The sequence below is a fragment of the Tiliqua scincoides genome, chromosome 16 (genome assembly GCF_035046505.1).
Source record: "Tiliqua scincoides isolate rTilSci1 chromosome 16, rTilSci1.hap2, whole genome shotgun sequence".
NCBI lineage: Eukaryota > Metazoa > Chordata > Lepidosauria > Squamata > Scincidae > Tiliqua > Tiliqua scincoides.
The window spans coordinates 7,039,133-7,064,860 of NC_089836.1; the positions used below are offsets into that span (position 1 = coordinate 7,039,133).

The 25,728-nt window shown below is 52.3% G+C and overlaps 2 protein-coding genes and 1 pseudogene across 2 annotated transcripts; 2 read left to right on the forward strand and 1 right to left on the reverse strand.

Moving 5' to 3' along the window:
- On the reverse strand, nucleotides 1-9,692 carry CCDC183 (coiled-coil domain containing 183). Its single transcript, XM_066610931.1, has 14 exons — nucleotides 9,623-9,692; nucleotides 8,413-8,534; nucleotides 6,567-6,644; nucleotides 6,027-6,194; nucleotides 5,535-5,639; nucleotides 4,878-5,000; nucleotides 4,162-4,290; nucleotides 3,796-3,853; nucleotides 3,155-3,255; nucleotides 2,335-2,495; nucleotides 2,053-2,218; nucleotides 1,623-1,751; nucleotides 1,071-1,167; nucleotides 1-134 (listed from the first exon to the last, which is right to left on the reverse strand). Exons 1-14 carry the CDS (start codon nucleotides 9,690-9,692, stop codon nucleotides 1-3), a joined length of 1,641 nt encoding a protein of 546 aa, XP_066467028.1.
- A 2,590-nt stretch (nucleotides 9,693-12,282) lies between these two features.
- AMBP (alpha-1-microglobulin/bikunin precursor) lies at nucleotides 12,283-17,760 on the forward strand. Its single transcript, XM_066610897.1, has 10 exons — nucleotides 12,283-12,399; nucleotides 13,430-13,572; nucleotides 13,672-13,748; nucleotides 14,082-14,195; nucleotides 14,737-14,838; nucleotides 15,286-15,323; nucleotides 15,592-15,670; nucleotides 16,503-16,670; nucleotides 17,062-17,226; nucleotides 17,726-17,760. The coding sequence occupies exons 1-10, from the start codon at nucleotides 12,283-12,285 to the stop codon at nucleotides 17,758-17,760; spliced, it is 1,038 nt and encodes a 345-aa protein (XP_066466994.1).
- A 3,188-nt stretch (nucleotides 17,761-20,948) lies between these two features.
- On the forward strand, nucleotides 20,949-21,068 carry LOC136635688 (5S ribosomal RNA; annotated as a pseudogene).
- Nucleotides 21,069-25,728: the final 4,660 nt, after the last annotated feature.

Consider the following 25,728-nt stretch of genomic DNA (forward strand, 5'->3'; position numbering starts at 1 on the left):
TCATTTTTTAGAACCCCCTCTCTGCTTTTTCTTGGCAACCTTAGTCTTTTCTTCTATGAGTTTCAAGCCTTGCTTTTTGATCTCCTCGCTGTTGGGCACGTAGCTGTGGTCAATGTCGGCAAAGTTGAAGGACTCTTCAGGAGCGAAGAGGGGAAAGGACAAGTAATCATGAAAGGAAAAGATGGACAATGGAGGCAAGGTGAAAAGAGAATAAACCTCTTTGATCAGACGTGGTAGTGGGGCAAATGAACATCAAAGCTAACGGCTTGATCTACAATTTGCAGCTCTCTTTAAAATAAAGAGCATGAACCACTGTAGTCTGGTCCAATTGACTCAAATTCGGATGCAGCTGGCACACCAGCCAGGGCTAAGCAAATGCCCTGCTGACCAACGCTGCCCCCTGGTTCTCTAGGGAAAGCTGTGAAACCAGGAGCACTCCCAAACTTCAGCCAAAGATGCTGCAGTAGGATTGCTGCGACCCTACAGGAACCTGGAGGCTCCTGGAATCAACAACCATCTCTGGGTGACTAGTGAGAGCAATCCTGGAGACTTCATCAGGACCCCATGGCTTAATCATGACTCAGATTATTTTTATGGGAGAAAATAATCTCCATGAACAGCTTCACTCAGAGTCAACAACCATTTCTGTGGCAATGGGAGCCTTCTAAAAAGAAGAGAGCTTTGCAAAATACATTTTGATCTGTGGAAGAGAACTGTGATGTCCTGGAAAGAACAGCAACTCTTTAAACATAAATAATGGGATGGCTAATTGAAGCCTCCACATTCAGAAGCAGGCTATCTCTTAATAGCTGGACTGAATCTCCATGTCCATTGCATCTGAGGGGCTGAAGTTGGTTTCAAGTTTTCATTTCCTTATCAGACTAGGAACCAACTTTAGCCTGTGGCTCTCAGGTGCTGGGGACAAGATGGGTCCCGAGACTGATCTGGCTTGGCTTCTCTTATTCTCTTTTGATCATCAGTTTCAGAAGACGCTTCTGAGCAACTTTTCCACTAGCTCCCAATGCCCCCCCCCCCGGTTTCTCTGCTCCCACCTCCAAAGACAGGCATACCTCGGACATCCTCTTCATCTTCCTCATAAGTGATCCTCAGGTTCTGGGGTTCGGTGCGAGTACTTTCCTCAAGGAAGCTTCGGACATGTACAAAAGTCTGCATACATCCGAGAGAAGAAAGAGATGCAGCAGTGCAATTTGTTAGCGTTGAGTGGCCGGATTTTAAAACACTACCCTGCTCTATCTACTGTGTTTTTCCTATCTTGCTAACATTAAATTTTTGTGTGTGCCTTTTATTTTTTCTTCTTTTAAAAATGGTATGATGAGCTTTTCAATAAATACTGTCGTTGTTTCCACCACTACCATCTCCCAAAAGGATCAGACTCTGCTGTCTGTGAAATCGATACCTCTTGCCCTGGAAGCCTTATGGCTGTGAAGTGAAGCTGTGAGGGTCTGGCATGGCACCTGCCAACAGGGTGGCTAAAGTTTCAGCAGTAGAGGTGGGGCTTTAGCCTTGCCTCACCCCTATGGCTAGCAGACAAAGAATCACTGGCGCACACCAAGGAAATGCATGTATCTGCAGCAATGGCGTATCCAGGATGTGGCAGGTACCTCATTGGTCTCTTCTTGGCTGAAGTCAATATCAGACGGGTAGCTTTTTATCTTCATCAAATGCAACAGCTTGGTTTCGCAAAACTGCAGCTTGTCAAATATGTCGCCGGTTTCCCCTTGGAAGTCCTCCTGGAAATGAAAAAGTTGTGTGGCAAGGAGGGAGTGCCTTTTTTCTTTGCCTCACTGTCCCACCCACAGCTAAAGCTGAGCCCATCAGCTCCTCCCTCAGTTTTGGACTGCTGGACCTCAGATCTAGAAGAAACCCCCTTTCCTCTGGGTACTACAGGGGGAGGCCTCTTTTCTTGTTGTGTATTGTCACAACAATAGCAGGACCTCGGCACTGTGCGGTTTGGGAACCGCCACCCTCCCAGGCGCAAGGGAGCTGATGGGCAAGGCTCGGAAGGAGGGGAGTCTTGACAGAACCACATACCTGGCCGGGAACGGAGATGCTGCACAGTCTCATAATGAGGTTGTCAACACCGTTTTCAAAAAGGAGCAGGAGCCCCTGGTTCTTGGAGACCTGGTCCTGTGCCGACTCCAGCCTGGCCAGCTCCTCCTGGAAAAGTTCCTGGAGCTCCTCCTCCAGCTTCAGAGAGCTGGAAAGATATCCAGAAAGTGGTTAAAACAGGCACGGAGGAGCTTGGAAGGCCAAGCTGCCCATGTGTGTTCAATGTGCTCCAGGGGCCACCCTGGATGCTGGGGGGGGGGTCACCTGAGGAAGCTGAGCTTCTGGTGGAATTTCAGCTCCACCCGCTCCAGCTCCAGCTGCTTCAGCTGAGTCTTCAGTTCTTGGCGCTTTTTCTCGCTCTCCCCAATCTGCTGCAGCAGGTTCTCCTCTGACTTCTTCTGGGCCTGGAACCGGCCAGCAATGTCCTGGGCAGAAGGGAAGAGCAGCTCGGCTGAAAGGGGCCCAGCTTTAAAGTGAGCACTCGGCCAATTTAAATGGTCACACTTTCCTCCTAAAGCACTTTGGGAACACTCAAGAGTGTGACCATTATGGGTGTTAAGAGCTAATTGGCAATACTGTGTGCTAAATAAAATTAATGAAGTTGATGAATGAAAACGTACCTTATGGTTTCACTTTTTTTGACCCTAGTTGTGCGTTTGTTCCCTCAAAATGTTGCAAAAATGCTTCATGGTTTAAATGTAGCACAAATGCATTTGCGGTAGGAAATGAGTTTTGACCTGATAATACGTCAAGCAAGCTTTCAAGGGTTGATTTTTAGGCTTAAATTTTTTTGATTTATATGCAAGTATATATGGTGACCAGGGCTGTGTGTATGCCGTGAAATTTCCCAGGAACACAGAAAAGGCTTAAAATGAGATATTGGGCAAAGAATTCAACTTTGGGGGAATTTCAGCTTTCAAAAAACAACAACACATGTTTCTAGTCCATATGATTGAGAAAATATACGTGAGTTTAAGGGGCTTTACCAAAGAAGACCTTCAGCTTAGTGGAGCTATAGGACTAGGAAAACCTCGATCTATAATGTGGAGTCACAACTGGAAGAAATGCAGTAGAGCAACAATACCCAGAGATGGGAACACTGGACCGCAGACTTGACCTTGTCCACCTCAGTGGTCACCAGATACTGGTACTCAATCTGGGCCTTGGAGGCCTCCAGCTTCGCACCTGAAGGGCAGATGAAGGAGCAACAAACAGGCAAGAAAGGCATTAGACGCCCCCGGCTGCAGCGAGGGGCCCCCATGAACTGTGTTTAGACAGCACAAGGGGAGGCAAATGAGGGGGAAAAAATCCAAACCTCCAGCCCAAACTTTATGATCCAGGAGAAACAGAAGTGGTCAGGGAGAGGTGTAGCAGTGGTGTACCTTATGGGGGCCAGGAAGGGTTAATTGCCTCAGGTACCAGCCTGGGGGGGGGTGTCAAGGGGTGCTTTTCAGAGGCCTTGGGAGGCCTTCCTTCCTGAGCATCAGGTGGTTTTAGAAGACCTGCCAGAGGCATTAAAAAGGCACATCCAGTTTTCACCGAGGCCTCCCCATGTCTCAGACTACCTCCTGAACACCCCAGGGGGTCCCTGGAGAATGTTAACTCCCGGGGAGGGGGGGGGTGAAAATTATTTTTGCCTCCAAGTGCCAGATCATTTAGCTACGCCACTGCGGTCTGGTGGTGGTGGGGCGATTGTCAGGCCCGGTTGTGAATCAGCATTCTTACTTCTTCCAGCGTCGCGCCCCATCAGGGGGAAATCCATGTTCATGTCTCGCCGGGCTTGCTAATAATAAAAAGAACATGTGAGGCCATGATTGCCGCAAAGCAGGCTGTAGGGGAAAGTGCTGCAGGATCAGGCCCCAACAGCCTCTTGCCCAGCATTCTGCCTGCTGTCGCAGCCTCTCAGAAAGCCTGCAAATGGGGCAGGAAGCCAGCAGCCCTCCCCACTGTCTGTGTCTGTGGCCTGATGAACAAGGGGACTTCCACTGTCACAGCTCTCTCCTCCACAGACAAGTTAAATAAAGGCAGCGTCTACGCTGACTGCCCTTCCACCCCGCCCCAGAAACTTTATTGACTCCACCAAAAGCTCACCATCCTCCGGCTCCTCTCGCTGGCATCCTTTGCGCGGATCTTTTCTATCTGCTTCTTCTGGATGTTCAGTGAATTGTCCCTAAACTTTCTTTCTGCAATCAGCTCATTCTCGACATTAGACATGTCTGCCTAAATTGGCACAGCAAGGGAAGGGGGTGCAAGAAGGGCACAGCGAGAAGGGGGACACCACCAGGTCAGACAGAACCACATCCTGCTCTAGAGCAGAGCTGCATCTGTTTTTTCTCCACTAGGCTAGGGTGGAGCCAATTCCAGGAGCACCCAGCTCAGCCACCACTGAAAATACAGAGCTGAAAACGCAGGTTCCAGGCAGGTGGGCTCCTGGTGGGAGAGAGGTTGGGTGCTTTGCCCTGAATAGGTGCGAAGATGGGACACTGGAAAGAGGAGGAGGGCTGTGTGGTTGGAGAAAGATCCAAGTCCGTCTTCTGCCTTGACTTCCTAGCTGGAATGTTTGAATTCCAAGCTATGCAAAATAACAGCATGAGGGCACTATATAAAAGGACCTTTGACTGTGGCATAGCTTTGAAGCCTAAATAGATGGTGTCACTTCCTGCCATGACATCACTTCCATTGGTTCCCAACAGACTGTCATTCTCAAAAGTGGGTCCAGGTGCTAAAAGGCTTGAGAACCACTGATTTGCGTAATGTATGCAAATGTCAGAGTTTGGCTCTAGTGGGGCCCAGGAGTCTGTTCTTACCTGGGCTTCCTCCATGGCTTTGACAGTGTCCATGGTTATCAAGGACATGCCCTTGAGCTCCGTTTGGTACAGTTCCACCCTGTGCTCCAGGTCATCTAGTAAAAAAGGGAGCTGAGACAGTTCCTATGGGTGGGAGACAGAGATGCCAACTGAGTCAGGCTGTTGGCTCGTCTAGCCCAGGCTTACCTGCACTGGCTAACAGCTGCTTTCCAGTGATTTTTGGGCAAGGGGGCTTTCCCAGCCCCACCTGGAGAGGCTGAACCCAGGACCAGCTGCATACAAACCAGGGTTCTAGCACCATCACTCCTCCCCAAGATTTGGCTGTGTCTGACATGCCCCAGCCATCTCAAGACACATGCTCATCCCGGGATTGGCTCACAGGAGAGGGGCAGGACTGGCATCCTGTTTCCCACAATGGTGTTTGGGAAGCCCACAAGGAAATGACACCTTTGCTCTCCTGCCACTGGCATTTGGAGGGCCACAACTACTAAGTCCAGAGGTGGCACACAGCCACGGCAATGAGCGCCCATTGCCAGACCGCTGGTCCTCCACTGATCTCTCTTCAAACAAACCCGCCAGCTTGGCTGCTGCTGCTCCCAGGAGCATGTGCTCCTCCCTGGACCTAGCCCCCCAACCCCCTTCAAAGAGGCCCCTCACATCTCTCAGCAGAGCCACCATCTTCGTGTACAGCATGTAGGTCTTCTGGGCCGTGTCAATCTTCACCCGCATCTTCTCAATGTTGTTCTCCAGCTGACGAATGGTCTGCGGCAGAGACAGAGCCAGCAAGTCCAGGGCAGGGTTAGGAAGCCGCTGAGGCTTTAGGCAGAGACGTTGTTCTGTCCCTACCTGAAGATGCTGCTGGGGACTGGAGCGACTGGGACCTCCCTGCCTGCAAAGCAGACACTCTTCCACTGAGCTACAGCTCCTCCCTTCAAGTTTACCCCCAGTTCCCCAGTTCCCAGTTTACCCCAGTTGGATAGGGCCTGATCCTATCCAACTTTCCAGCGCCGATGCAGCCCCGATACAAGGGAAACTACGCCAAAGACGAGACCGGTGTTTGTTTCCCAGGGCTCTCTATCCTGGGATTTCTCCCCGTCTCTGCCCCACCCTCCATGGGTGCTGCCAGGGTGCCCTCCTTCATCCCCTCACCTGCAGTTGGATCAGGGCATCGGGACTGGCCATCTCCAGATCCAGCAGGTTCTGCAGCCGGAGCTGCTGGTCTTCCAAGTGTTTGCCCCTCCGCTTCACTTCGTACAGCAGGGCATTGTGCCTGTTCATCCGGTTGAAGACATAGTTACTGAGGCTTTCTCGGGCCATCTGTGGAGAAGGCGGAGAAGGGGCGGGGGACACACCAAAATGCCATGTGAGCAGCACATCCCTTATCTGGGGGTCCCTCTGCCACTATCCGCCTCCTCCAGAGGGAAGTGGGCCAAACAGAGATGGGGAAGGCTGCAGAGAGTGCCTGGAAGGCGATTTGCCTGGGCAGGTCCACATGTGGCCTTTTTTGTGCTACCTCCTGGACTGTGCAGTGCCTGCCCCCTTTCTCAGAATCCTGGGGTGACCCCAGGCTGTGCCATGCTGAGGAATCCCTACCTGAACAAACAGCAACCCCTCTCCCCAAGGACAGTTGGTGCATTCCAGGGTTCCTGCCCTCATAAGGGAAGGCACAGTGGAGGATTCTCCTATTACCTCCACTGAGTATTCAGACATGGCTATCTTGATATACTTCTTCTCCCGGCAGGCCCGGCTGATGGTCACTTGGTCGTACTGCAAAGAGAGGGAAGGGAAGGAGGAGGAGGGAGTGAAGGACAGTTTCACATCCGAGAAGCATCAATCGTTTGTACTAGTGCCAGGAATTCTTCAGAATGTTTCTGTGCAAAGAGAGCTGGGAAAAGCCATTCGCCTTTTCTTTAGGACCAGTTGGAGCCCACGGTGGCCCTAATGGATACCCACCCCCCAGTGGCTGCAATGCCACCCCTCAGTCACAGGCTGTGCAACACTGCAGGAGAAAGGCATGTAGCCACCACTCCCTCCCTACCCAGCAAGAGACCTTAGTGGTACAGGAAGCCAGGCACCGAGAGCCTGCAGCCACAGTCCCGTGTTCCAGACCCCCTGTGCCACGCCATCAACTCCACATGTGTGAACACAACAAGGGGCAGTTCTTGTGTCCTCTTCCAGCATTATTGCTGAGGCCTGGTCTACATGTAAGCAGAAATAGGGGTGGACACATCCTGAGTGGACCCAAAGAGTGGGTTTTTAAAAACCGATTTTAAAGGTTCCCTAATGTAAATGAAAGTGGTACAGTCCCATCTGGTCTACTATCACTTTGCTCCACTGTGTGTGTCAAGGGGGGCTAGATCCAGCCACATAGAAGCCCAAGGAGAGGGGAGCTCAAGGTGGGAAACAGGAGCCCTTGTCCAAGGTCCTGGTGAAACCCATTCCTTGAAAGGAAGCAGTGGCTGCTGTCCGTGGTGCTAGAGGGAGTCAATGGAACATGGCTGGGCCTTGATGAGACTCAGTCTCAGCCTAACGGAGACATTCAGGAAGTCCCTTCTTGATAGGCTCCCCCCCCCCCCGTTCAACAGGAAGTCTCCCAGCTTCTTGTCTGCTCCTGGATCTTTGCCAATCTTTTCAGGGTCCTCGGCCAGAATTTTGGATCGTGCAAAGCACTTACTTCCTCATGCCTTTGTTTTGCTTCAAGTCTCACCCCAAGCTGTGGGATGTTACTGTCTCCCCAACGCAGCCGAGGCAGAGAGGGGGTGGCTTCCCCATAGCCAGAAAGGGAGGCTGTGGCTGGCTGAGGAGTGATTGAATCAGTCCCGGTCCATAGGCCAGCCTTGGCCACAATGCTGCACCCACTGCCAACAGCGCCCCCCCCCCTCACTTTTCCCTCTGTTCTTGCATCCTGGTAAGCTCTGCCCAGGACCATTGCTCTTCCACCCAAAACACTCCTGCCCCCTGAAGTGCCTCCAGCCTCCCTCCCTCACTGCCTCCTAGGCCCGGGCAGAGTGCTATTTCTTTCCCCAAATCCCTCCTCAAAGCTCACCTTGTCTACAAAACACTTGGCCCAACTCTGGAGTTCCCTTTCCCTATGGTAAAGAAACCAAAGGCTGCATCCCCTCGGGCTGGCTTCCTCCTCCTCCTGAGTAGACCCCAGGGAAGCCAGGCCTCAAGCAGACAGCCTGAGCACTTCCAGACCTGAGCCCAGATCTGGTATCACCCCTGCTCTTGGGGTCCCTGGGCAATGGACTGGATCAGGTCTCAAGGAGGGAAGCCAGGTTCCCCAAGATATCAAGCTCCTTCAGAGGAGCAAGCCTCCATCATCCCCCACAGGATCTTGGCTGGAAGCCCAGGTTGCCTGCAAGGAGCAGCTTGTCCCTGGAGAGGCCTTCTCAGGGTGCAGATATGGCTGGGCTCACGCCAGACCGAGGCGGCACCCCTCCAGGAGCAACCAGGCACCTGGCGTGCTCATCTCTGCAGAGTGGAGACGCTGAAAGGTGGGAGCAGATCACGGCAAAGGTGCTGAACAGCTCACCTTCATGGCAAGGCTCAGCTCGTGCATCTGCTGCCTCATGTTCAAGTTCAAGAAGCTAATCAGCTCCTTGTTCTTCCCAACTGTCTCTTCGGTGGTCTTGGCAAACAGTTTTTTCCCTTGTCCTGGAAGGAAATGGGCAGCAGAAGCAGGTCAATCATCATTCCTGCTTCCCATTCACCACACGAACACACTGATAACAGGCTCTGCATTTGCACAGTAACCATTTGTGTATTTACATTAGGGCTGTAACATTTGAAGTAAGGAACTTGTACTTAAATGACATGTGTGTGTGTGTGTGTGTGTGTGTGTGTGTGTGTGTAGGCTGCAAAGACAGGCTGAGACCTTTCTTCTCCCTTCAGAAGAGGCATTCCCTCTTTTTCTCTCTCACATGCCTCTTCAGAGGTGGACTGCCTCTTCTAAGGGCATGCCTATTCTGAGATGGGGGCCTGCTACACAAAATTTTTTTAACATTGCCCTGGTGTCAAAGTTCACACCTCCCTGGGGTTTATCACTCCCCCCCCCAGGAAGTGGTTTGAGACGTGGGGAGGCCAAACACAGTCTCCCCATGGCTCAAAAAGCCACTTTTCTTCCTTCAGGTCTGCTGTTGGGGTTACAGGTTGGCACCCCCTCAAGGCACGGTACCCAGGGCAATGTACTCCCCTGGCCTTCCCTTAGCTATGGCACTGGATATGCCAGCTCCACTGGCTGCCAGTCTGCTTCCAAGCCCACTTCAAGAAGTTGGTTTTGGCCTGAAAACCCTTTCACCACTTGGAACCGAGTTGTGTTAAAGGTCGCCTGGACTCCTGTGAACTTGCCTGATCTTTAAGGTACTAAAACCCTAAAGAAGGAGCTCAAAACCTCACAGAGAAACTGATACATGCACACGCAAGCAGGAAGGAGTCGTAGCTCTGTACGGCTGGCAGGCCCAGCTTCAACCGTTAGCTAGGAAGGTTGGGAAACATTCATTGCCTGCAGAGTGCAGATAATGCTGACTAACAGGCACTGAAGATACAGCATCTATCCAACGCTACCTCATTTCTGCCTAACACTCAGCACCTCGGCGGCTGCTCAAACCCAGCTCTTCTGCTAGAAGCAGGCAGAGGGCAGTGGACTCTTAATTTTGTTCTATAGTTCCACTGAACGGTTTTAAGATGGGACACTGCTGGAGAAGGCTGTATTTATCAGGACGATGGTGAAAGGTTAGGCTGACCTTGGAGGTTAATGATTGCCCGCAGTTCCCGGATCTTGTGCTTAATGTCCTTTCTCCGCTGAGACCTCATGGTGGCCAAGTTTGATCACTACCAGCACCTGAGGGGAAAAAAGAGAGAGACTGAGAGAGATCCCGTTGGCAATTTGCCACCCTTCTACTCTGAAGGAAGATATTCCAACCCAGGCAGCAGGCTCTGTGGGGTCCAATGTGATGCAATCCCACATCATCAGGTTCTTGAGAATGGTCACCAGATCTTAGAATGCCTAGAATGGCTCTGGAACACGAGGCCCTTTATTATCTAGCTGTGTTTTCTTCTTAGAGCTCATCCACACAGAGCTTGGTGTGATCGCTCGGCATTAGCCCCTGGGGTGCTGGCTGTTTCAGGGCATGAACTACCTGCATTGGCCTGGCAGGAGCTTTCTCCAGAGCTGCTGCCGGCCGCTGCTGGTGTGACGGAGCCAAAGGCCTGGCTCAGACTGGCAGCTACATTTCTTCTGAAATAAATTACAACTCTTGAGTCCAAGCCCTGGTTCCCCTTGTGGTGAATCCATAGGGTGACAACCTGTCAGGAGTCGCTGGCAGAACCATCTTAGGGATAGCAAGAAGCCCTCTGAGAAAACATCATCGATAGAAACATTTTTTTGTTGAACAGTGGTATATAAAAATCATTAATTAATAAGTACCACTGTTTGGTTGGAAAAGGTGCGGACAGATGAAAATGATAGAATGTCAGATATTGGTTGAAAGCTAACGAGATCAGGGGTGTCAAACTTAAGGCCTGTAGGCTGGATGCAGCCCCCAAAATCTCCTGTCTAATGACATCACTTCTGGGCCTCAGCAGGCATCTCAAATGCTATTGGGCCCACTGTGTATGATGCCCCTGGGCTAGATCGTTGGTCCCAAGCTTGTAACTGCAACATTGCTCTCTCTCTCTCTCTCTCTCTCTCACACACACACACACAACAAATCTCAGTGGTTTCACAACCTATGCTGCTTGCAGTTGCTTCCCCTGTTGACTTTAGTTAATCATTCCCTGGGTGCAAATAGCCATGGCCCACAAGAGTGGGACGTGGATGTCCTTCCAGGACAGCTTGGCCAGGCTTAGCCCAGCTGTGGCTTGATTGGGGGAAAAATTAGAAAAAAATTTTTTAAAGGACCCCAGTGCCAATGCTAGTCCAGAGGGCTCCTCCTGTCTCCAGGAAACAACCCACACTGAATCCAAGGCAGAGCTGTGAGCTGAAGTCGTAAAACATTTTCTCAACGTTCTGAGCCCCAAAGCAAAGTTGGCTTTAAAGGGAGAGCGTAATCGCACTTGGCAAGGTGCTCCCTCTCGCGCCCTCTCCTCCACACTTCTGCCCCATCCACTGCTTCCTCTCCCAGCCTAAGCTTGGCAATGGCCTGAGGGGGCTGTGGGAGTCCTACCTGGAGATGCTGCCAAGGGCCGAACCTGGGACCTCCTGCCACCCCCTCCTTTGGCAGTTGGGCATTCATGGCAAAAGAATACAATGGGGAGCAATGGGGGGGGGAAACTGCCTCTCCCTTCTTTCTGCTCACCTTCTTCTGGAGTTAAAGCAGCCATTCTCAGCCTTTTTTTTCCGGATAGGAGCTCATAAGAACATAAGAACAGCTCCACTGGATGACGTCATAGGCCCATCTAGTCCAGCTTCCTGTATCTCATAGTGGCCCATCAAATGCCCCAGGGAGCACACCAGATAACAAGAGACCTCATCCTGGTGCCCTCCCTTGTCAGCTGAACATAAGAACATAAGAGCAACCCCACTGGATCAGGCCATAGGCCCATCTAGTCCTGCTTCCTGTATCTCACAGCGGCCCACCAGATGCCCCAGGGAGCACACCAGATAACAAGAGACCTCATCCTGGTGCCCTCCCCTGCATCTGGCCTTCTGACATACCCCATTTCTAAAATCAGGAGGTTGCACATACACATCATGGCTTGCAACCCGTAATAGATTTTTCCTCCAGAAACTTGTCCAATCCCCTTTTAAAGGCGTCCAGGCCAGACGCCAGCACCACATCCTGTGGCAAGGAGTTCCACAGACCGACCACACGCCGAGTAAAGAAATATTCTTTTGTCTGTCCTAACCCTCCCAACACTCAATTTTAGTGGATGTCCCCTGGTCCTGGTGTTATGTGAGAGTGTAAAGAGCATCTCTCTATCCACTCTGTCCATCCCCTGCATCCCCACCACCACATCCTGTGGTAAGGAGTTCCACAGACCAACCACACGCTGAGTAAAGAAATATTTTCTTTTGTCTGTTCACTCAGCTTCCAGTCCCATCCCCATCCCCCCTTGTCAAACAAGGATACTACACAGACAGATAAGCATAGAACCATTTATGATTAGACACCAAGAACACTTAAACATTCTGACATAGTGGGCTCCCCGGTGGGGCATATGGCTACCATTGGGAATGGCCTGGTTTAAAGCACCCCTCCCTGAAACACACTGGTGTGAACCTCGCGACCGCCCCCTGAATGGACATTCAAACAGACCTGCCCCCACACACGCGGCCATTCACCTCCAGCTGTGGCGCAGAGACCAAAGTTCGTATTTTGCAAAGGAAAAGCAGGGCTTGGGGACTAGGCAGCGGAAGACCTCTCAAGGACCCAGAACAGCACAAACCCCCAGCCCCAAAGCCATGAAGTATCAGGGGCTTCTTCTCCTGATCTTCGCAGCCATCTTCGCCCCGGCCAGAGGAAACCACACGGTGGCCGCAGATGCCGTTCCAATCCAGGAGAATTTTGATGTAAACAAGGTAACTGTCAACCAGCTTCGGGCTAAATCCTGTCCAACTTTCGACCGCAATGCAGTAAGAGAACAAACATTCCCTTTCACATTTCTGCCCATATATACAACAGGGATCAAATGTGTACACGTGTGGGCCAGGCAGAAAGGTGCTAAGCAGGGCTCTGTGACTGCCTCCGTACTGCAGGATGCAGCACACACCCCATTGGCATGGCTGTATCGGTGCTGGAAAGTTGGATAGGTTTGGGCCCTTTGATTCCTGTATTAGAAATAAAGGACTAAGCGGAGCTTAAGAAGGGGCGCTTGGCTCCTGCAACAGGGTCAGTTCTATCCTAGGAGAGGCATTCCTCCTACTCTCTTACACAGAAGGGGGAATGCCTCTTCCAGGATGATAACCACCTGCTGTTTTTGCAAGAACGGTTAAGAAGTCTGGTAAATTGTTGTTTTTTTAAAAAAAAAATCTCCTGCCAGATTAATTGAAGGCAGCTTTCAAATAAAGAAAAAAGTTGCAATCCCGTTCCTCAAACAGAAGAATGGATTGAATTTTGCAGCCCTAATTAAAAAAAGGGGGGGGGAATAATGTAAATATTTGAATTGGGAGAATATGAATGCAAATTTCTGCAGGCAAATTCATACCCTCCTCACTACCACCCAGATGTTTGCTCCAATCCTACTCCCAATGAAATCAGTGGGTCTCATGAACCGAGTAACAAACTGTAAAGCAAGTTTATGGCAGAAGATGGGAGCAAGTTTTAATTTATTGTGTGGCCAAAAGGAGAGGGTTTGAAAAGGCAGGGGTGTAGTCAAGGGTGGAGAAGCTCAGGGATTTCTTCCACAGCAGAAGTGCTCAGGTACTGTCTTTGAAAAATAAAAAATAAAAAAAGAAGAATCAGGCTCAGCACGCAGCAAACTGAGATACTTGCCTAGAGGGCAGATGTTAATGCCTAGGCCAGCGTTTCTCAAACTGTGAGTCAGGACATGCTCCTGCAATTCAAATTATGCAAAGGGGGTCTCCCTTCTTGCTTTTGCCCTCTTCCTAGATCTACGGAGAATGGCACGACATCATGGTGGGCACCACTTGCCGGTGGATGAAGCTCTACAAGAACAGCTACAGCATGGGGACGCTGAAGGTGGGGCCGGGGAAGATGAGCAACGAGATCAGCCTCGCAAGCACCCGCCTCAAGTAAGTCCTGCACAAGGACGACTGGAGACTGGATGCGTTGAAGGCAAAGCAATTGCTCTCCCCTGAGCTGCAACGTCCCTTCTTCACCCTTCCTTGCAGGCACGGTCGCTGCACCCGGCGTACCAGCGTCTACCAGAAGACCAGCGTTCCAGGGAAATTCGTCTATTCCAATCCAGGTAGGTGTGTGAAGGACAACTGGGCAACTTGAATGTAGCTATCTGGAGGACATGAGTTCCACAGGTCCTTTGGGAGCAGAATTCTGAAGCATTTAGTTAGGGACTACAGGTACAGTGTTGTTTTTCTTCTCCAACACTTTGCTATAATATTCATAAAAACACAATGTTACGAAGAAAATTAACAAATGCACCTGGGAGGAAAGCAGGACTGAATGGTATATTGATTCCGAGGAGGAGGGTTAGTTTGCTTAGTTCAACTGCAGGGTCACAGATGACCCCAGAGTCCCCTCCCCCCCCGGCCTCAGCCTGCGGCTCTTTCCTCTTTTGCCCTAGAATGGAACACCACCGTTGAGACATACGTGGCTGCCAGCAATTATGATGAATACATCATCCTTGTGATGAAGAAGAACAGCACTTTTGGGTTCAGCCTCACAAGCAAACTTTATGGTATGTGGCTCTAGCCCGGGGTGGGGGATTACAAGCCAGGCAGGCAGCACTAGAAGTTTGCGGAGCAGTAACCATAAGAAAAGCCCCACTGGATCAGGCCAAGGGCCCACCGAGTCCAGTTTCCTGTATCCCAACAGATGCATCAGGGAACACACAACAGACCTGCATCCTATACCCAGCCCCTTGCACCTGGTATTCAGGTATAGCCTACTTCTAGAACCGGAAGGTTGCGCATGCCCATCACAGCTTGTAACCTGGTCTTTTCCTCCCATCAATCTGACCAATCCCCTTTGAAAGGCCAGGTGCCATCACCACATCCTTTAGCAAGGAGTTCCACAGTTTAAAGACATGCAGGGTCAAGAAATGTTTTCTTTTGCCTATTCTAACTCTCCTGCCACTCGGTTTCAGTGGATGCCCCCTGGTTCTGGTGTGAACCAAGAGCACAAAACGCCAAAGAGGAAAGACAGTAATTTTAAGAAGATCAACCAACAACCAAACCCACCGGTCACTGCTCACCCTTCTCTCTGTCTGCTCTCTGCAGGAAGGGGCCGGACGCTGCGTCCAAATCGGGTGGCTGAGTTCCAAAAGTTGACTCTGGATCTCGGAATCCCGGAAGACTCCATTTTCACCCTAATGGACAGAGGCAAACCTGGGCTAGGGCGAGGTGGCGGGTGTGCTATTTCCAGAACAGGGGCTGTGGGCACCTTTGGGGAGGGGGATTGCCCGCTCCTGCCTGTGTTTCAAGTTAAGCTGCAAAAAAGAATTTTTTAAGCTCCTTATTGCAATGTGGGCTTTTGAATGCCTTCATCACACTGCATGAACTCATTCACACAGAGTAGGCCACAGCTCCTGGTGCGCTATGAGATGGCCTATTCCGATGAGTTTAGAGTAAGAAATAGTTTGAGTTTTCAGTCGCCCGGTGTGTGTGTGTGGGTGTCCACCCTTTTAAACTGTCTTGTTCAACAAGGGAGGGATGCATGCAGCTTCTTTTGGGGGTCATGTTTGCCTCAGGGCCCACTAATTGCTGATTCCTCGGGAGGGTCTTTCCCCGTCCTCACTTCATATGTCTTGAACATGTCTCTCTTCTCAGGCGAGTGCGTGCCTTCTCAACCTGAAGTCGTACTTCAGGTAGGCAATTCTAGGGGCACGGGCCTCTTGGTGGGTCCTGTTAGCCCCAAGGGAATTTCTTCCTGATGAGAGAGTCGAAGCCCCCACTTTAAACCAACCCCAAACAACATCCAGGAGGCAGGGCTTGGGAGTTTTGTCCAGTCCTCCAAGTCACACTTTTGCAGCATGTGTGATGGTGGGGTGTGTGTGTGTGTGTGTGTGTGTGTGTGTGTGTGTGTGTGTGTGCGTGTGTGCGTGCAGCCATGCAATGCCTCCCCCTTCCTTGCAGAGGGTTCGGAGATCTATCTTGCTGGAAGAGGAAGGATCGGCTGATGGCTCCTTGCAATCCTTTGGAGGCAATAAAGAAGGCAGGTCTTTCTCATGTTCATGTTTGCTTTTTCCCCCAGTTGGTCTCCATTTTTGGTGTGCTCTTAATTCATTTTCATTTGGCCCTTGGCCTCTGTTTTTAATACTGTATAGTCAAACCCAAAAAGGTCAGGTTCATCCATGCGGCCAACTGAAGCTAACGTCTCAGGCAGTAGGCTGATTGGAGGTGTCCAGCTCCGTCTACCCTCTGACCACTGCTGCTGCTGCTCTTACTCCCTGCACTGGGAAAGGAAGAGGGAGGCAAAGCAGCATAAAATATGGAGGAAAGTGGTGGGCAGGAGGGCAGGAGGTTTGGTCTGGGCAGGAGGTTTGGTCTAGAGGGTAGAGCCTCCATTAGCCTGAAGATAACATCATAAGGACGCCAGTTCGAGGATACCAGCAGCTCCCTGAATGTCTGAGAACGGCAAGACCTTGAAGCAGCTGACAAGCCGAGCTGAGCGATTCCACCTGCTCTTGGTATGAGCAAGAAGCGTCTTGGCTGCCATCCATGTGAGAGATGGAGCTGCTTGCCAGCCTGCGTGGGAGGCCTGAAGTGAGACCAAACCAGGAAGTTCCATTCTGAAATGTTGTTGGTTCTTGAAAGAGAGAACCTCTAGGATTGTAAAAATCCCCTGGAGGGATTTAGAAACGCCTGCCTATGTAAACCTCCTTGAATAAAGTCAGAGGAGTAATCCGATGATCAGAAAGGCGGCATATAAATACCTAGTTGTTGTCATTTTGTTTGAAAGTGGTGGGCTCTCCTAGTCTCTGAGATACCCAGTCTAATATGTTCCCCTCCTTGTGGTTGCTTACTGACCTAACTCTCCCTGTTAGATTACTGCCTGTTGCCCAAGGACGCAGGGCCTTGCCTGGGGATGCTCCCACGATTCTTCCACAACAACGTCACCAAGACCTGTGAGGAATTCTTCTACGGGGGCTGTCTCGGGAACGGGAACAATTTCAACTCCGAACGCACCTGCCTTCAGACGTGCAGGACTGAGGGTAAGTCAGGGAGGCAGCCGAGGGTGACTGGCAAGCCAGAGGGGCTTTTATCCACCCGCACCCCATCTACATTAACCCGACCACATTTTTATCAGGGTTGGGTTTAAGGTGATTTATAAAAACAGCCTTTAAAAAATCCTGCCCCGAATTTTAAGGCTCTGAATATGCTCTCATCCGTTTGGACCTTGTGCATTCACATTCCAGTTACGCTGGCACCCAGTAGCTCCAGCTTGATACACCCCCAGAGTCCAATACACAAAGGTAGACTGCCTTTGTACATGGGGGTTCCATCCCAACTATCATAAGAAGATAGGAAGAGCCCTGCTGGATCAGCCCAAAGCTCCAGCTGGGCCAGCGTCCCATTTCCAGCCTTTTCTCGTCTCCCTTCCAGCGGCCTGCCGGCTCCCCATCGTCCCAGGAAGATCCTGTGACACTGAATACTGGGCCTTTGATGCCAGCCAGGGCAAGTGTGTCACCTTCCGAGGGTGCGGGGGCAACGCCAACAAATTCTACCTTGAGAAGGAGTGCAAGGAGTACTGCGGTGTCCTCCCGGATGGTAAGGTCATCCCACTTTAGGGCAGTTCCGTGCAGGAAGAGGAGCTGATTTCTATAGCCAGTTTTGAGACATGCAAGGTTATGCATGGGAGCTTTTTTTTTTTTTTCTTATTTTGCAGAATTTACGTTGCATAATGAAGTCCTAAGGAAGGGCACTTAAACTTAGCCCCAGGCCCTGAAACTATTATCTAGTTCCCCTATTTAACTAAACTAGCAAGATCCCAAAGGGCATAACCCATAAGGATTAGAAACCTGCTTTTAAAAAGCAAAACCTGTAGCGTTCAGGAATTTCCTGTGCTCCGCAATATCATATTCTTCCTATCCACAATATCATACCCTGTGTGTCCTGCAGAACCGGGACTTGCAAGGGGCTCTGAGCCAGAATTCCCAGCCGGAGAAACTGGGAGAGTCATTCTGGTTTACCCTCTGAGAAATCTGCTGGGCTACCACAAAGCCTGTGAGTTCCATTCCCGCCACCAACTCTCCTTTCCTTTTCCTAGGGGAGGATGAGTTTCTGCACCTGTCACCCCGGTGAAGCCACTGAGGAACGGCAAGGGCGACGGACAGGAGACAGGAGCCCTTTCCAAGGAAGCCTTCCTGGCCTGTGTAGACAATTCAGTAAATGTGTCCTTGACTCTGTGTCATGTGATGTTTTGAGGTCAAGCTGCTGGTTCAACTGTGTGACTCCCCCTCCCCGCAATTCCCACAGTGGATTCCCATCCTTTCTTGCACCTGCCTTTCCCCCTTGCTGCCCCATGCCAGGAACGCCCTCCCAGGGCACATACATACTACCATCTAAGAATATCAGAAGAGCCCTGCTGGATCAGGCCAAAGGGGGCCCATCTCGTTCCAGCTTCCTGCATCTCACTGTGGCCCACCAGGTGCCTCAGGGAGCACACAAGAGACCTGCATCCTGTTGCCACTCCCTTGTGCCTGGCATTCTGAGGGAGGCTACTTCTAAAACCAGGAGGTCGCACATACCCATCATGCCTTGTAGCCTCTGATGGTCATTTTTGCCCAACGTTGACTATATGTGGTAGGGATCAAATGGGTACACCTGTGGACTGGGCAGAGATGGGTTAAAGGCATCTAGGCCAGACACCACCCCACATCCTGTGACTGCCCCTACAGCTCCTCTTCCTGGATTGGAAAAGGCGGGGGGGGGGGAGAAACACGGGGAAGAGGAGAGTGGCAGGCTGGAGTGCCAGAAATGTGCCCGCCACTCCTCGTTCCTCTACACCTCCTCTCCAGCTCCATCCCTGTCTTCCTCTCCTAGACTTGGGAGAGGGTAGAATCCCATTCATTCGAGATTCCTCCATCCAGAAGAGCATGCCAGCATGACTCCCTGGAGCCAACAGGTGGCGCCAGAGGCCAAGGGATCAGATCCCCCCCAGTGTTCAATTGGAGGCTTGTTGGACATGGACACTTAAAGTTGCATCCATCTCAGTCCAGGCACGCCTGCTGCTCCTCCTCTAGGGCAGGCGGCAGAAACCACAGCACTGGATCCCAAGCTCATTCCCATGGAGCCATTTCCCCTCTGCCTGTGGGCTGCATCGCTGTTTTCGGGGAGGGTCAAGGCAGCAGGTCCTCCATCTCCCTAACCTGCATGCATTCCCTGGGGTGTTCACGTGGTGTCCAGGCCCACACTGCTGGGTGCTCGTGGGACTCTTTCCGTGGCTCAGCAATTAAGGTCCTCTCACCCAGCACCCTGACCCCAGCAGAGCAGTGACCACAAGGAGCAAAGGCGAGAAAGCCACTGTCCCCCTCCTGCCATTGGGTGCCCTCGCATCGAAGTGCAAAACGAAACAAACACCACGCTAAAAATTGCAGCCGAGCCTACAGGCCTGACCAGCCCACAAAAAGGGCTCCTTGCAGCCACGGTTTCCTGTTTGTGGCCTGAGGGCAGATGGGGTACTAAGGACCAACCTTTGGAGAGTTTTCCTGCCCGGTCACTAGAAAATGCTGCTTATGTGGTGCAGGGCAAGCAGGCAAGCATCTGAAGGTCTGGGCTGAAGGCAAGAAGCAATGCAGGCCCCATAAGTCAAGGGCCTGCGTGAGAAGGCTGTTTGTGGTTCAGTGCAAACTCCTTTGAATCTAACTACTTAACAAACAAGTGACTGATTGGGTCCAAACAAAAAGCCAGCATCTTTGGGCTGGCAGCTGGAAAGAAAACACAGCAGCCCGGGAGGGGGCCTGGCTGCAGGGTCTTTCTGTCCAGGAATGTGTCCTGGTGGACAGAGGCCTTGGGCAGGCCACACATTCCTGCACATCCCAGAGAGGTGATGTGCCCACCTGTCCAGTGCTTGCTCCCAGTACGCGCCTTTGTTTGTCTGCCCAAAGGCACGGTGGAGAGGCACGCTTGTTCAGCATCCTGCCTCCAGGGCAGAAAAGCAATGTCCTGAGGGAGGGGTACTGGCTCCCCAGCACTGGGTAAATGAGTGTGGAGAGCTGCCAAATCTCACTTGGGACCCCCAGATATTTATCTCACAATCATGTGGCTTGCTGGGCCATGCTTGCGGTTCAGACCTACTGTTTCATGTGTGTGTGTGTGTGTATGTGTGTGTGTGTGTGAGAGAGAGAGTCTTGCCACAATCCCCCTCCCCCGCTGAAGCAACCCGTTCTTCCCCCACCCCAGCAAAGGGGGAGGGGAATGGATGGACACACACCCCCCCCACTCTGTGCTCTCCAGCAATTAAAAAATGAAGAAAAGCAACAGTTATGGCCAGGCAAGCGAAGGATCTCAGTGGTGACCCCGATTTTCTGTGTGGCTGGGCAGGGTGAATGGAGCCATTGAGAGGCCGATGACTGGCACCTCCACTGGGGGACTGTCTCCCCTTGCAGCCCCCCCTCCCTGACCCTCCCCCTCTTGTGCTCACTTTTTTAATTTCCTTCCTGGAAAGGGGAGCCCATCCTGCCCTCCCATTGGTCTGGGAGCCTGAAAAGGAACAGAGGAGACAAGGGCAGGATTAAAAGGGCGCACTGAGTTGGGAGGAGGCCAAATGGAGGCAGAGATGCGCCGGCTGGGAAAGAAAGAATGGGGACTCAGTGGGGCACCGGAGCAGGCCCGCCCCCGCCTTCCCACCAGCCCCCACACACTTGCATTCCTAAACAGGGCTTTTCTTCAGACAGAGGGGCCTGGAGACCCCCACGCCTCCCTGTGTGGGACACCTGCCCTTGTAGGTAGCAACCAAGGCAGGGCCGGGGTCAATGCACGTGGGGGCTGCATTGGGGCATGGGAGGGTTCATCTGTGCTCCGGCTGACTCTATTCGCTGGGGGGGGGTATGCCCCTAGGAAAGCCTCAACCCTGGCTGCTTTCCTTCTGGGTAGGGGGGCTGCCTTGTTGGTTAATTTGGCACCGCCAGGAGCTCTCCTCCTGGGGTCAAGTGCAGCCACTGGGCACCCCTCTGGATCTGCATGTGGGGATCTAGAATATTCCCAGAGCAGACCAGCAGCGGGGGCGCAGTCCCGGCAAGCGCGGCTGTCGTACATGCCCTCTGGTTGAAAAGCACTGGATTCAAGGAATATCTCGCCTTGGCCTTATATATGGTCACTCATGTAACTGACACCCCGCTGCAGAGCAAGCAAAGGCAGAAATCCCCTAACAAGACCAATGATTAATCGACTAATAATTAAACAATAATTATTTAAACGCTGGAAAAACAGGATGGTGCCCAAACCCAGAACTATACGCATCTTCAATCAGTGGACAGCCCTGACGTTCAGGTGACAGCAACTGTTACCCTGCACATGCCCAATCTCGTCTGATCTTGGAAGCTAAGCAGCGTCAGGCCTGGTTAGTACTTGGATGGGAGACCGCCTGGGAATACCGGGTGCTGTAGGTTTATACCATGATCTGGGAAGCTAAGCAGGGTCAGGCCTGGTTAGTACTTGGATGGGAGACCGCCTGGGAATACTGGGTGCTGTAGGCTTATACCATGATCTGGGAAGCTAAGCCTGGTTAGTACTTGGATGGGAGACCGCCTGGGAATACCGGGTGCTGTAGGCTTATCCCATGATCTCGGAAGCTAAGCAGGGTCAGGCCTGGTTAGTACTTGGATGGGAGACCGCCTGGGAATACCGGGTGCTGTAGGCTTATATCATAGTCTTTCCAGACTGAAGGTTGCTAACCAACCTGATGTTCACCTATCACTGCACTGACTGGACAGGCAAGGCAGGTGCACCCAGGAAGCCAACTCAGACAGGTGTCGGAGGGCGTCCAGCTCCACCTGCCCATTCACTTCCGCTGCTGCTCAGAAAAGGAAGTGTGGGGAAGAGGCGAGTGTGAGATTATCTCAGCCGTCATGCCGCTGTCTTCCAAATGCCCGCTTCTGCTCTGTGCCCCCTCTTCCGTCCAGGGAGGGACAGAGGCTGGTGCGATACCAGGAAAGGGAGGGCAGCGCCTGGTGTGCCACTTCAGCTGGTGGAGGTGTGGGGCTGGCGCTGTGGGTCGGTGAGAAGGGAGAAGCTCCGACCTTGTTTGAAGACAGAGAAGCACACGGACCTGCACATTCTGCAAGCCTTTCCAAAACCCCTTCTCAGCTCAAAAGCCCTGAACTGTTTGGAGTAGGGGGGGCGGGAGGGACGGGACACACAGTCAAGAAGCCCTGCTGTCTCCCTGCATGGTTTGAGCACCTCCCCAAAATGCCAGAGCCTGCAACCTGCAGAGGAAGAGCAGCAGCCTTTCAGGGAAACTTGCTGGTTGCTACTGACCTGTTCATTGAGGACACCCCCCCACCCCACCTGATGCCCCAATTAGCTTCCGGGGAACCCCAGTGTCCAGAGCACCATTCCAAAACTGCTGTGGCAAGAAAACTGGCACCACCACAAAACCGGCTCCCCTTGGAGGAGGTCAAAGGACAGCCTTGGCCACGGACAAGTGACCCTGGCTGGCGAAAGCCAAGCACTCCCACAGCAGGGCCTGTTGACCACCCCCCTGCCCCGCAAGGTGCTGCAGACCCATCACCCGTTTTACAAATTCCGCCACAGACATAACTCCTGTGCCATGTGAAAGGCGGTGGGGCCCGCGTGCCTTATTTGGGCTGGAGATGTGCGGGGAGGGTGGCGCAAAGGGGTCTCTTGCGCGCTCCCTCTCTTTAATGCAACGCAATGAATGCGGCGAGAGCGTCTTTGGTCCCTGTTTAATGGATTTGAATGTGAAAAGGTGGTGGGATTTGGGTGCCAGGCGAGGGAGGGAGCCTGGGGAGAAAAGCCTTTGTTCGGGGTTGCTACTCCTGGCATAGATTTATTTAGCATGTGGAGAGCAGGGGGGCCCCCTCTCTTTCTCGGCCCCTCCTGGCCTGTTCCTTTCTGCTGGCGTTCATTAGCATACCAGCTGCTTGCTTCTTGAGAGGGGCTAGTCAAGGGACCCAGGCAGAAAAAACACAGAGGCGTCCCAGCAGTGAATAGAGGGGGGGAAATGGCTTTAAAAAAGGAGAAAGAAAGGGGGGGACACACAGGGCCATGAATGGGAGGGGGAGAGAAGCTAAAAGGACGTCAGTGTCGTTTTGAATGAAACAAGAGGGGGCTCTCAGTGGGCGCTGGGGGGGCACAGGGACGGGCTACCTCAAGGGAGAAAAAGACAGACGGAAGGGAAAAATATCTGGGAGGGGGCTGCAGAGGAATGAAAGGGGAAATCTGACCTTAGGCAGAGCATATGGAGGCCTCGAGGAAAGCCTCTGCTTTTGCCACACACCAAATGGGAGGATTGGAAGAGGCAAGGCTGCCATGCCTGGGGCCTTGGCTTCCCTCCCTTCCTGCAAGAACAGTGCATGGAAAGACACCCCCCCCCAAATGCAAACTGTGACTGCACAAGTTCCTAGTCCACAAGCATTTGTGGCCACCTAGCAGGTTCAGAAGTCCTTTGTAGTCCTCCCTTTAAATGGGCTGGCAGGGCTGACAACTCCGATGGATGCTGTGCCTGGAGATTTATACCTCCCCCCACCCCCACCCCCGACAAAGCCATGGTCACAAAGTGGTCACACAGCCAGGCAGGTCACGGCTTTGGTGATCACCTGGAGATCGATGCTGATCCCTGGGGACTCCCAGCCAATCATGGAGCCCTAGAGACCATGCAGACCGTCTCCGTATTGTGGAAGGGGACAGGTGGTCTGATGGTGAGAGTGGCCACAGTACGGTTTGGACCAGGGCTGGCTCGCTCTGCCGTGCCCTGCTCTGTCTCCCAGCACAATCAACTTCAACTACGCTCCCCTGCCGAGATGGAGCTGCACTCCTGCTCACAGAGAATGCTGCCTTTTGCTGGGTCTGAAGCCTGGTCCATCGAGCGTCTCTCCAGGACTTCAGACAAGGGTCTTCCTGGCCTGAGCCAGACATGCTGTCACGGATTGAGCAGGAGACCTTTGGCCTGTGGAACAAGGGGCTGTGGCCAGGTCTGGCCCAAAGCCTCCTGGGGCCTGATGTCATTTTATGACAGGCTTTACCTGGTGAAGTGCCAGCCTCTCTTCTGCCCTGTTCCTCCTTTTCCTTTTTTTTTCAGTCTGGGAGCTGGAAGGGGACGAGGTGGAGCAGTGATCAGGGGCAGTTGGGAGACCCGGGTCAAGCTGCTGCCTGAGGCCACCCGTCCAGCAGGCCTTATGGACAGTCCAGCCCCAAACGTGGCCATAAAGAAAATATTTCTTTACCCAGCTTAGTCAGTGGAACTCCTTACCAAAGGGTGTGACGATGGCACCCGGCCTAGATGCCTTTAAAAGAGAACTGGGCTGATTTCTAGAGGAAAAGTCCAGCACGGGTTATAAGCCATGATGTGTTTGTGCCCCCTTCTGGTTTTAGAAGTAGGCTGTTTCTAAATGCCAGGCGCAAGGGAGGGCACCAGGATGCAGGTCTCTTGTGGTCTTGTGTGCTTCCTGAGGCACTGGTGGGCCATACAGGAAGCTGGACTAGATGGGCCTTTGGCCCGATCCAGCAGGGCTCTTCTGATGTTCATGTAGATGTGAGTGATGGGGAAATGGGAGCCCCTTTTTCAGGCAGCTGCTGACTCCCCAGGGCAGCTCTTCAGGCTACTGGGTCACAAAGCCATAGAGGTGAAGAAGCAGGAGGTCCCCCACCCCACAGTGCACATTTTCTCTTTCTGACAAGCAAACATCTGGGCAGAACATGATGATGCTCCTTTGGGGCCAAGGCCCTGGCCCAATTACCAGCGTTCAGATGGGCCAGTCTTGAGCTCAGCTAGGACTGTGCATTTTTGCACAATGTGATGCCGAAATAGTAGCAGATTGTGGTGATTATTTTTTTTTAACTAACAAACCACAGACACTTCCACCCAAGCTATTTAAGATGTAAGGAGCGTTGGAAACGGACCTTGTTAGCCAGACTCAGATTTGCATCTCTCACACACGCAGGTTACCCCCTCCTGAAATTCAAATAGGACCCCACCCCCCACAATCCATATGGGTCATTTGATTCCAGGTCTGGCGAAGGGGGAGCCCCCCACGAGACAATGGCCTCCCCCCTCCTTTGGGCTGCCATCTCTCCCGCCTCTGCAAGGACCAAGAGGTGCCTGATCCATCTGTTTTGCAGCCAGTCACACACATACACACAAACCCAGAAACAATTGGAGGAAACACTTGAGAAGTCCAGAATTCTTCCCGTGGGTTTCAGCAGCGGCGACATCAGCCTCTGCAAGGCGGCCAGCGGACAATGAGATGCAGCCGGAGGGGCAAAACAAAAAGACTGGCATGTGACTAAAGAAAAGCAAGTCGTCAGGAATAGACCAAACACTGGAAAAAAAAATAAGATGAAGGGTTGGGAATCTCTAGTCTGTTATGGACGGGATTATATCTGGAACAAGGCAAAAAGTCATTCTGGAGGAAGGGGGAGGGGGTGCTTCATTGTGGACCAGCCCTGGAAAGACACACACAGCAGTCCCACTTTGCACCCCTCCTCCAACTGGGGCTCAAGACAAGAGGAAGGACCTTCGGTGCCTCTGCAGACCTGGATGGTCCCATTGCACATCTGAAGGCAGGTGATGATAACACAACGTATGTTTGTGGCGGCTAGGCAAAGCCGCCAGAGGCCATATATCTGAGCGCTTATACCTAAGAACAGAGGGGAGGTGTGGTATCTTCATGGCCTGCTTGGGAGCTTCCCAGAGGCAGCTGGTGAGCAGTGTTTCTCAACCAGTGGTACTTGTACCACCAGGAGTACTTGAGATGGTGTCCAGTGGTACTCATGGAACCCTCAAGACGCTGGTCGCCTGGCAGCAAGACCAGCAATGCAACTCAACAAGCGGCAGGAGGAGACGCAGCTCGGCAGGAAAAGCTCCGGTGTGCACTTTCTGTGCACTCAAAAAAGCCTTCTGTCCGCCCTGAGCCTCTCACTGGTGTTTGTTGTGTTGTGTCTGCCCCCCCATCCAGAAGGAACTGGTGATGACATCATCACCAGTTACTTCCAATAGGTGGACCTGTGTGTGTCTGCCAATGGGGCCTGTGTGCGCGATTGATCTCTCTACCTCTGTGTGCCTTGTCCCACTCCTCAGCTTGAGTCACA

Coding starts and splice junctions, on each gene's coding strand:
- CCDC183 (XM_066610931.1), bottom strand. CDS start 9,692: ATGAGGTCTCAGCGGAGAAAGGACATTAAGCACAAGATCCGGGAACTG. Junction 8,535..9,622: donor GGCAATCATTAACCTCCAAG/GTCAGCCTAACC, acceptor ATTTCCTTCCAG/GACAAGGGAAAAAACTGTTT. Junction 135..1,070: donor AGATGAAGAGGATGTCCGAG/GTATGCCTGTCT, acceptor TCGCTCCTGAAG/AGTCCTTCAACTTTGCCGAC.
- AMBP (XM_066610897.1), top strand. CDS start 12,283: ATGAAGTATCAGGGGCTTCTTCTCCTGATCTTCGCAGCCATCTTCGCC. Junction 15,671..16,502: donor CTTTGGAGGCAATAAAGAAG/GCAGGTCTTTCT, acceptor TCTCCCTGTTAG/ATTACTGCCTGTTGCCCAAG. Junction 16,671..17,061: donor TCAGACGTGCAGGACTGAGG/GTAAGTCAGGGA, acceptor TCTCCCTTCCAG/CGGCCTGCCGGCTCCCCATC.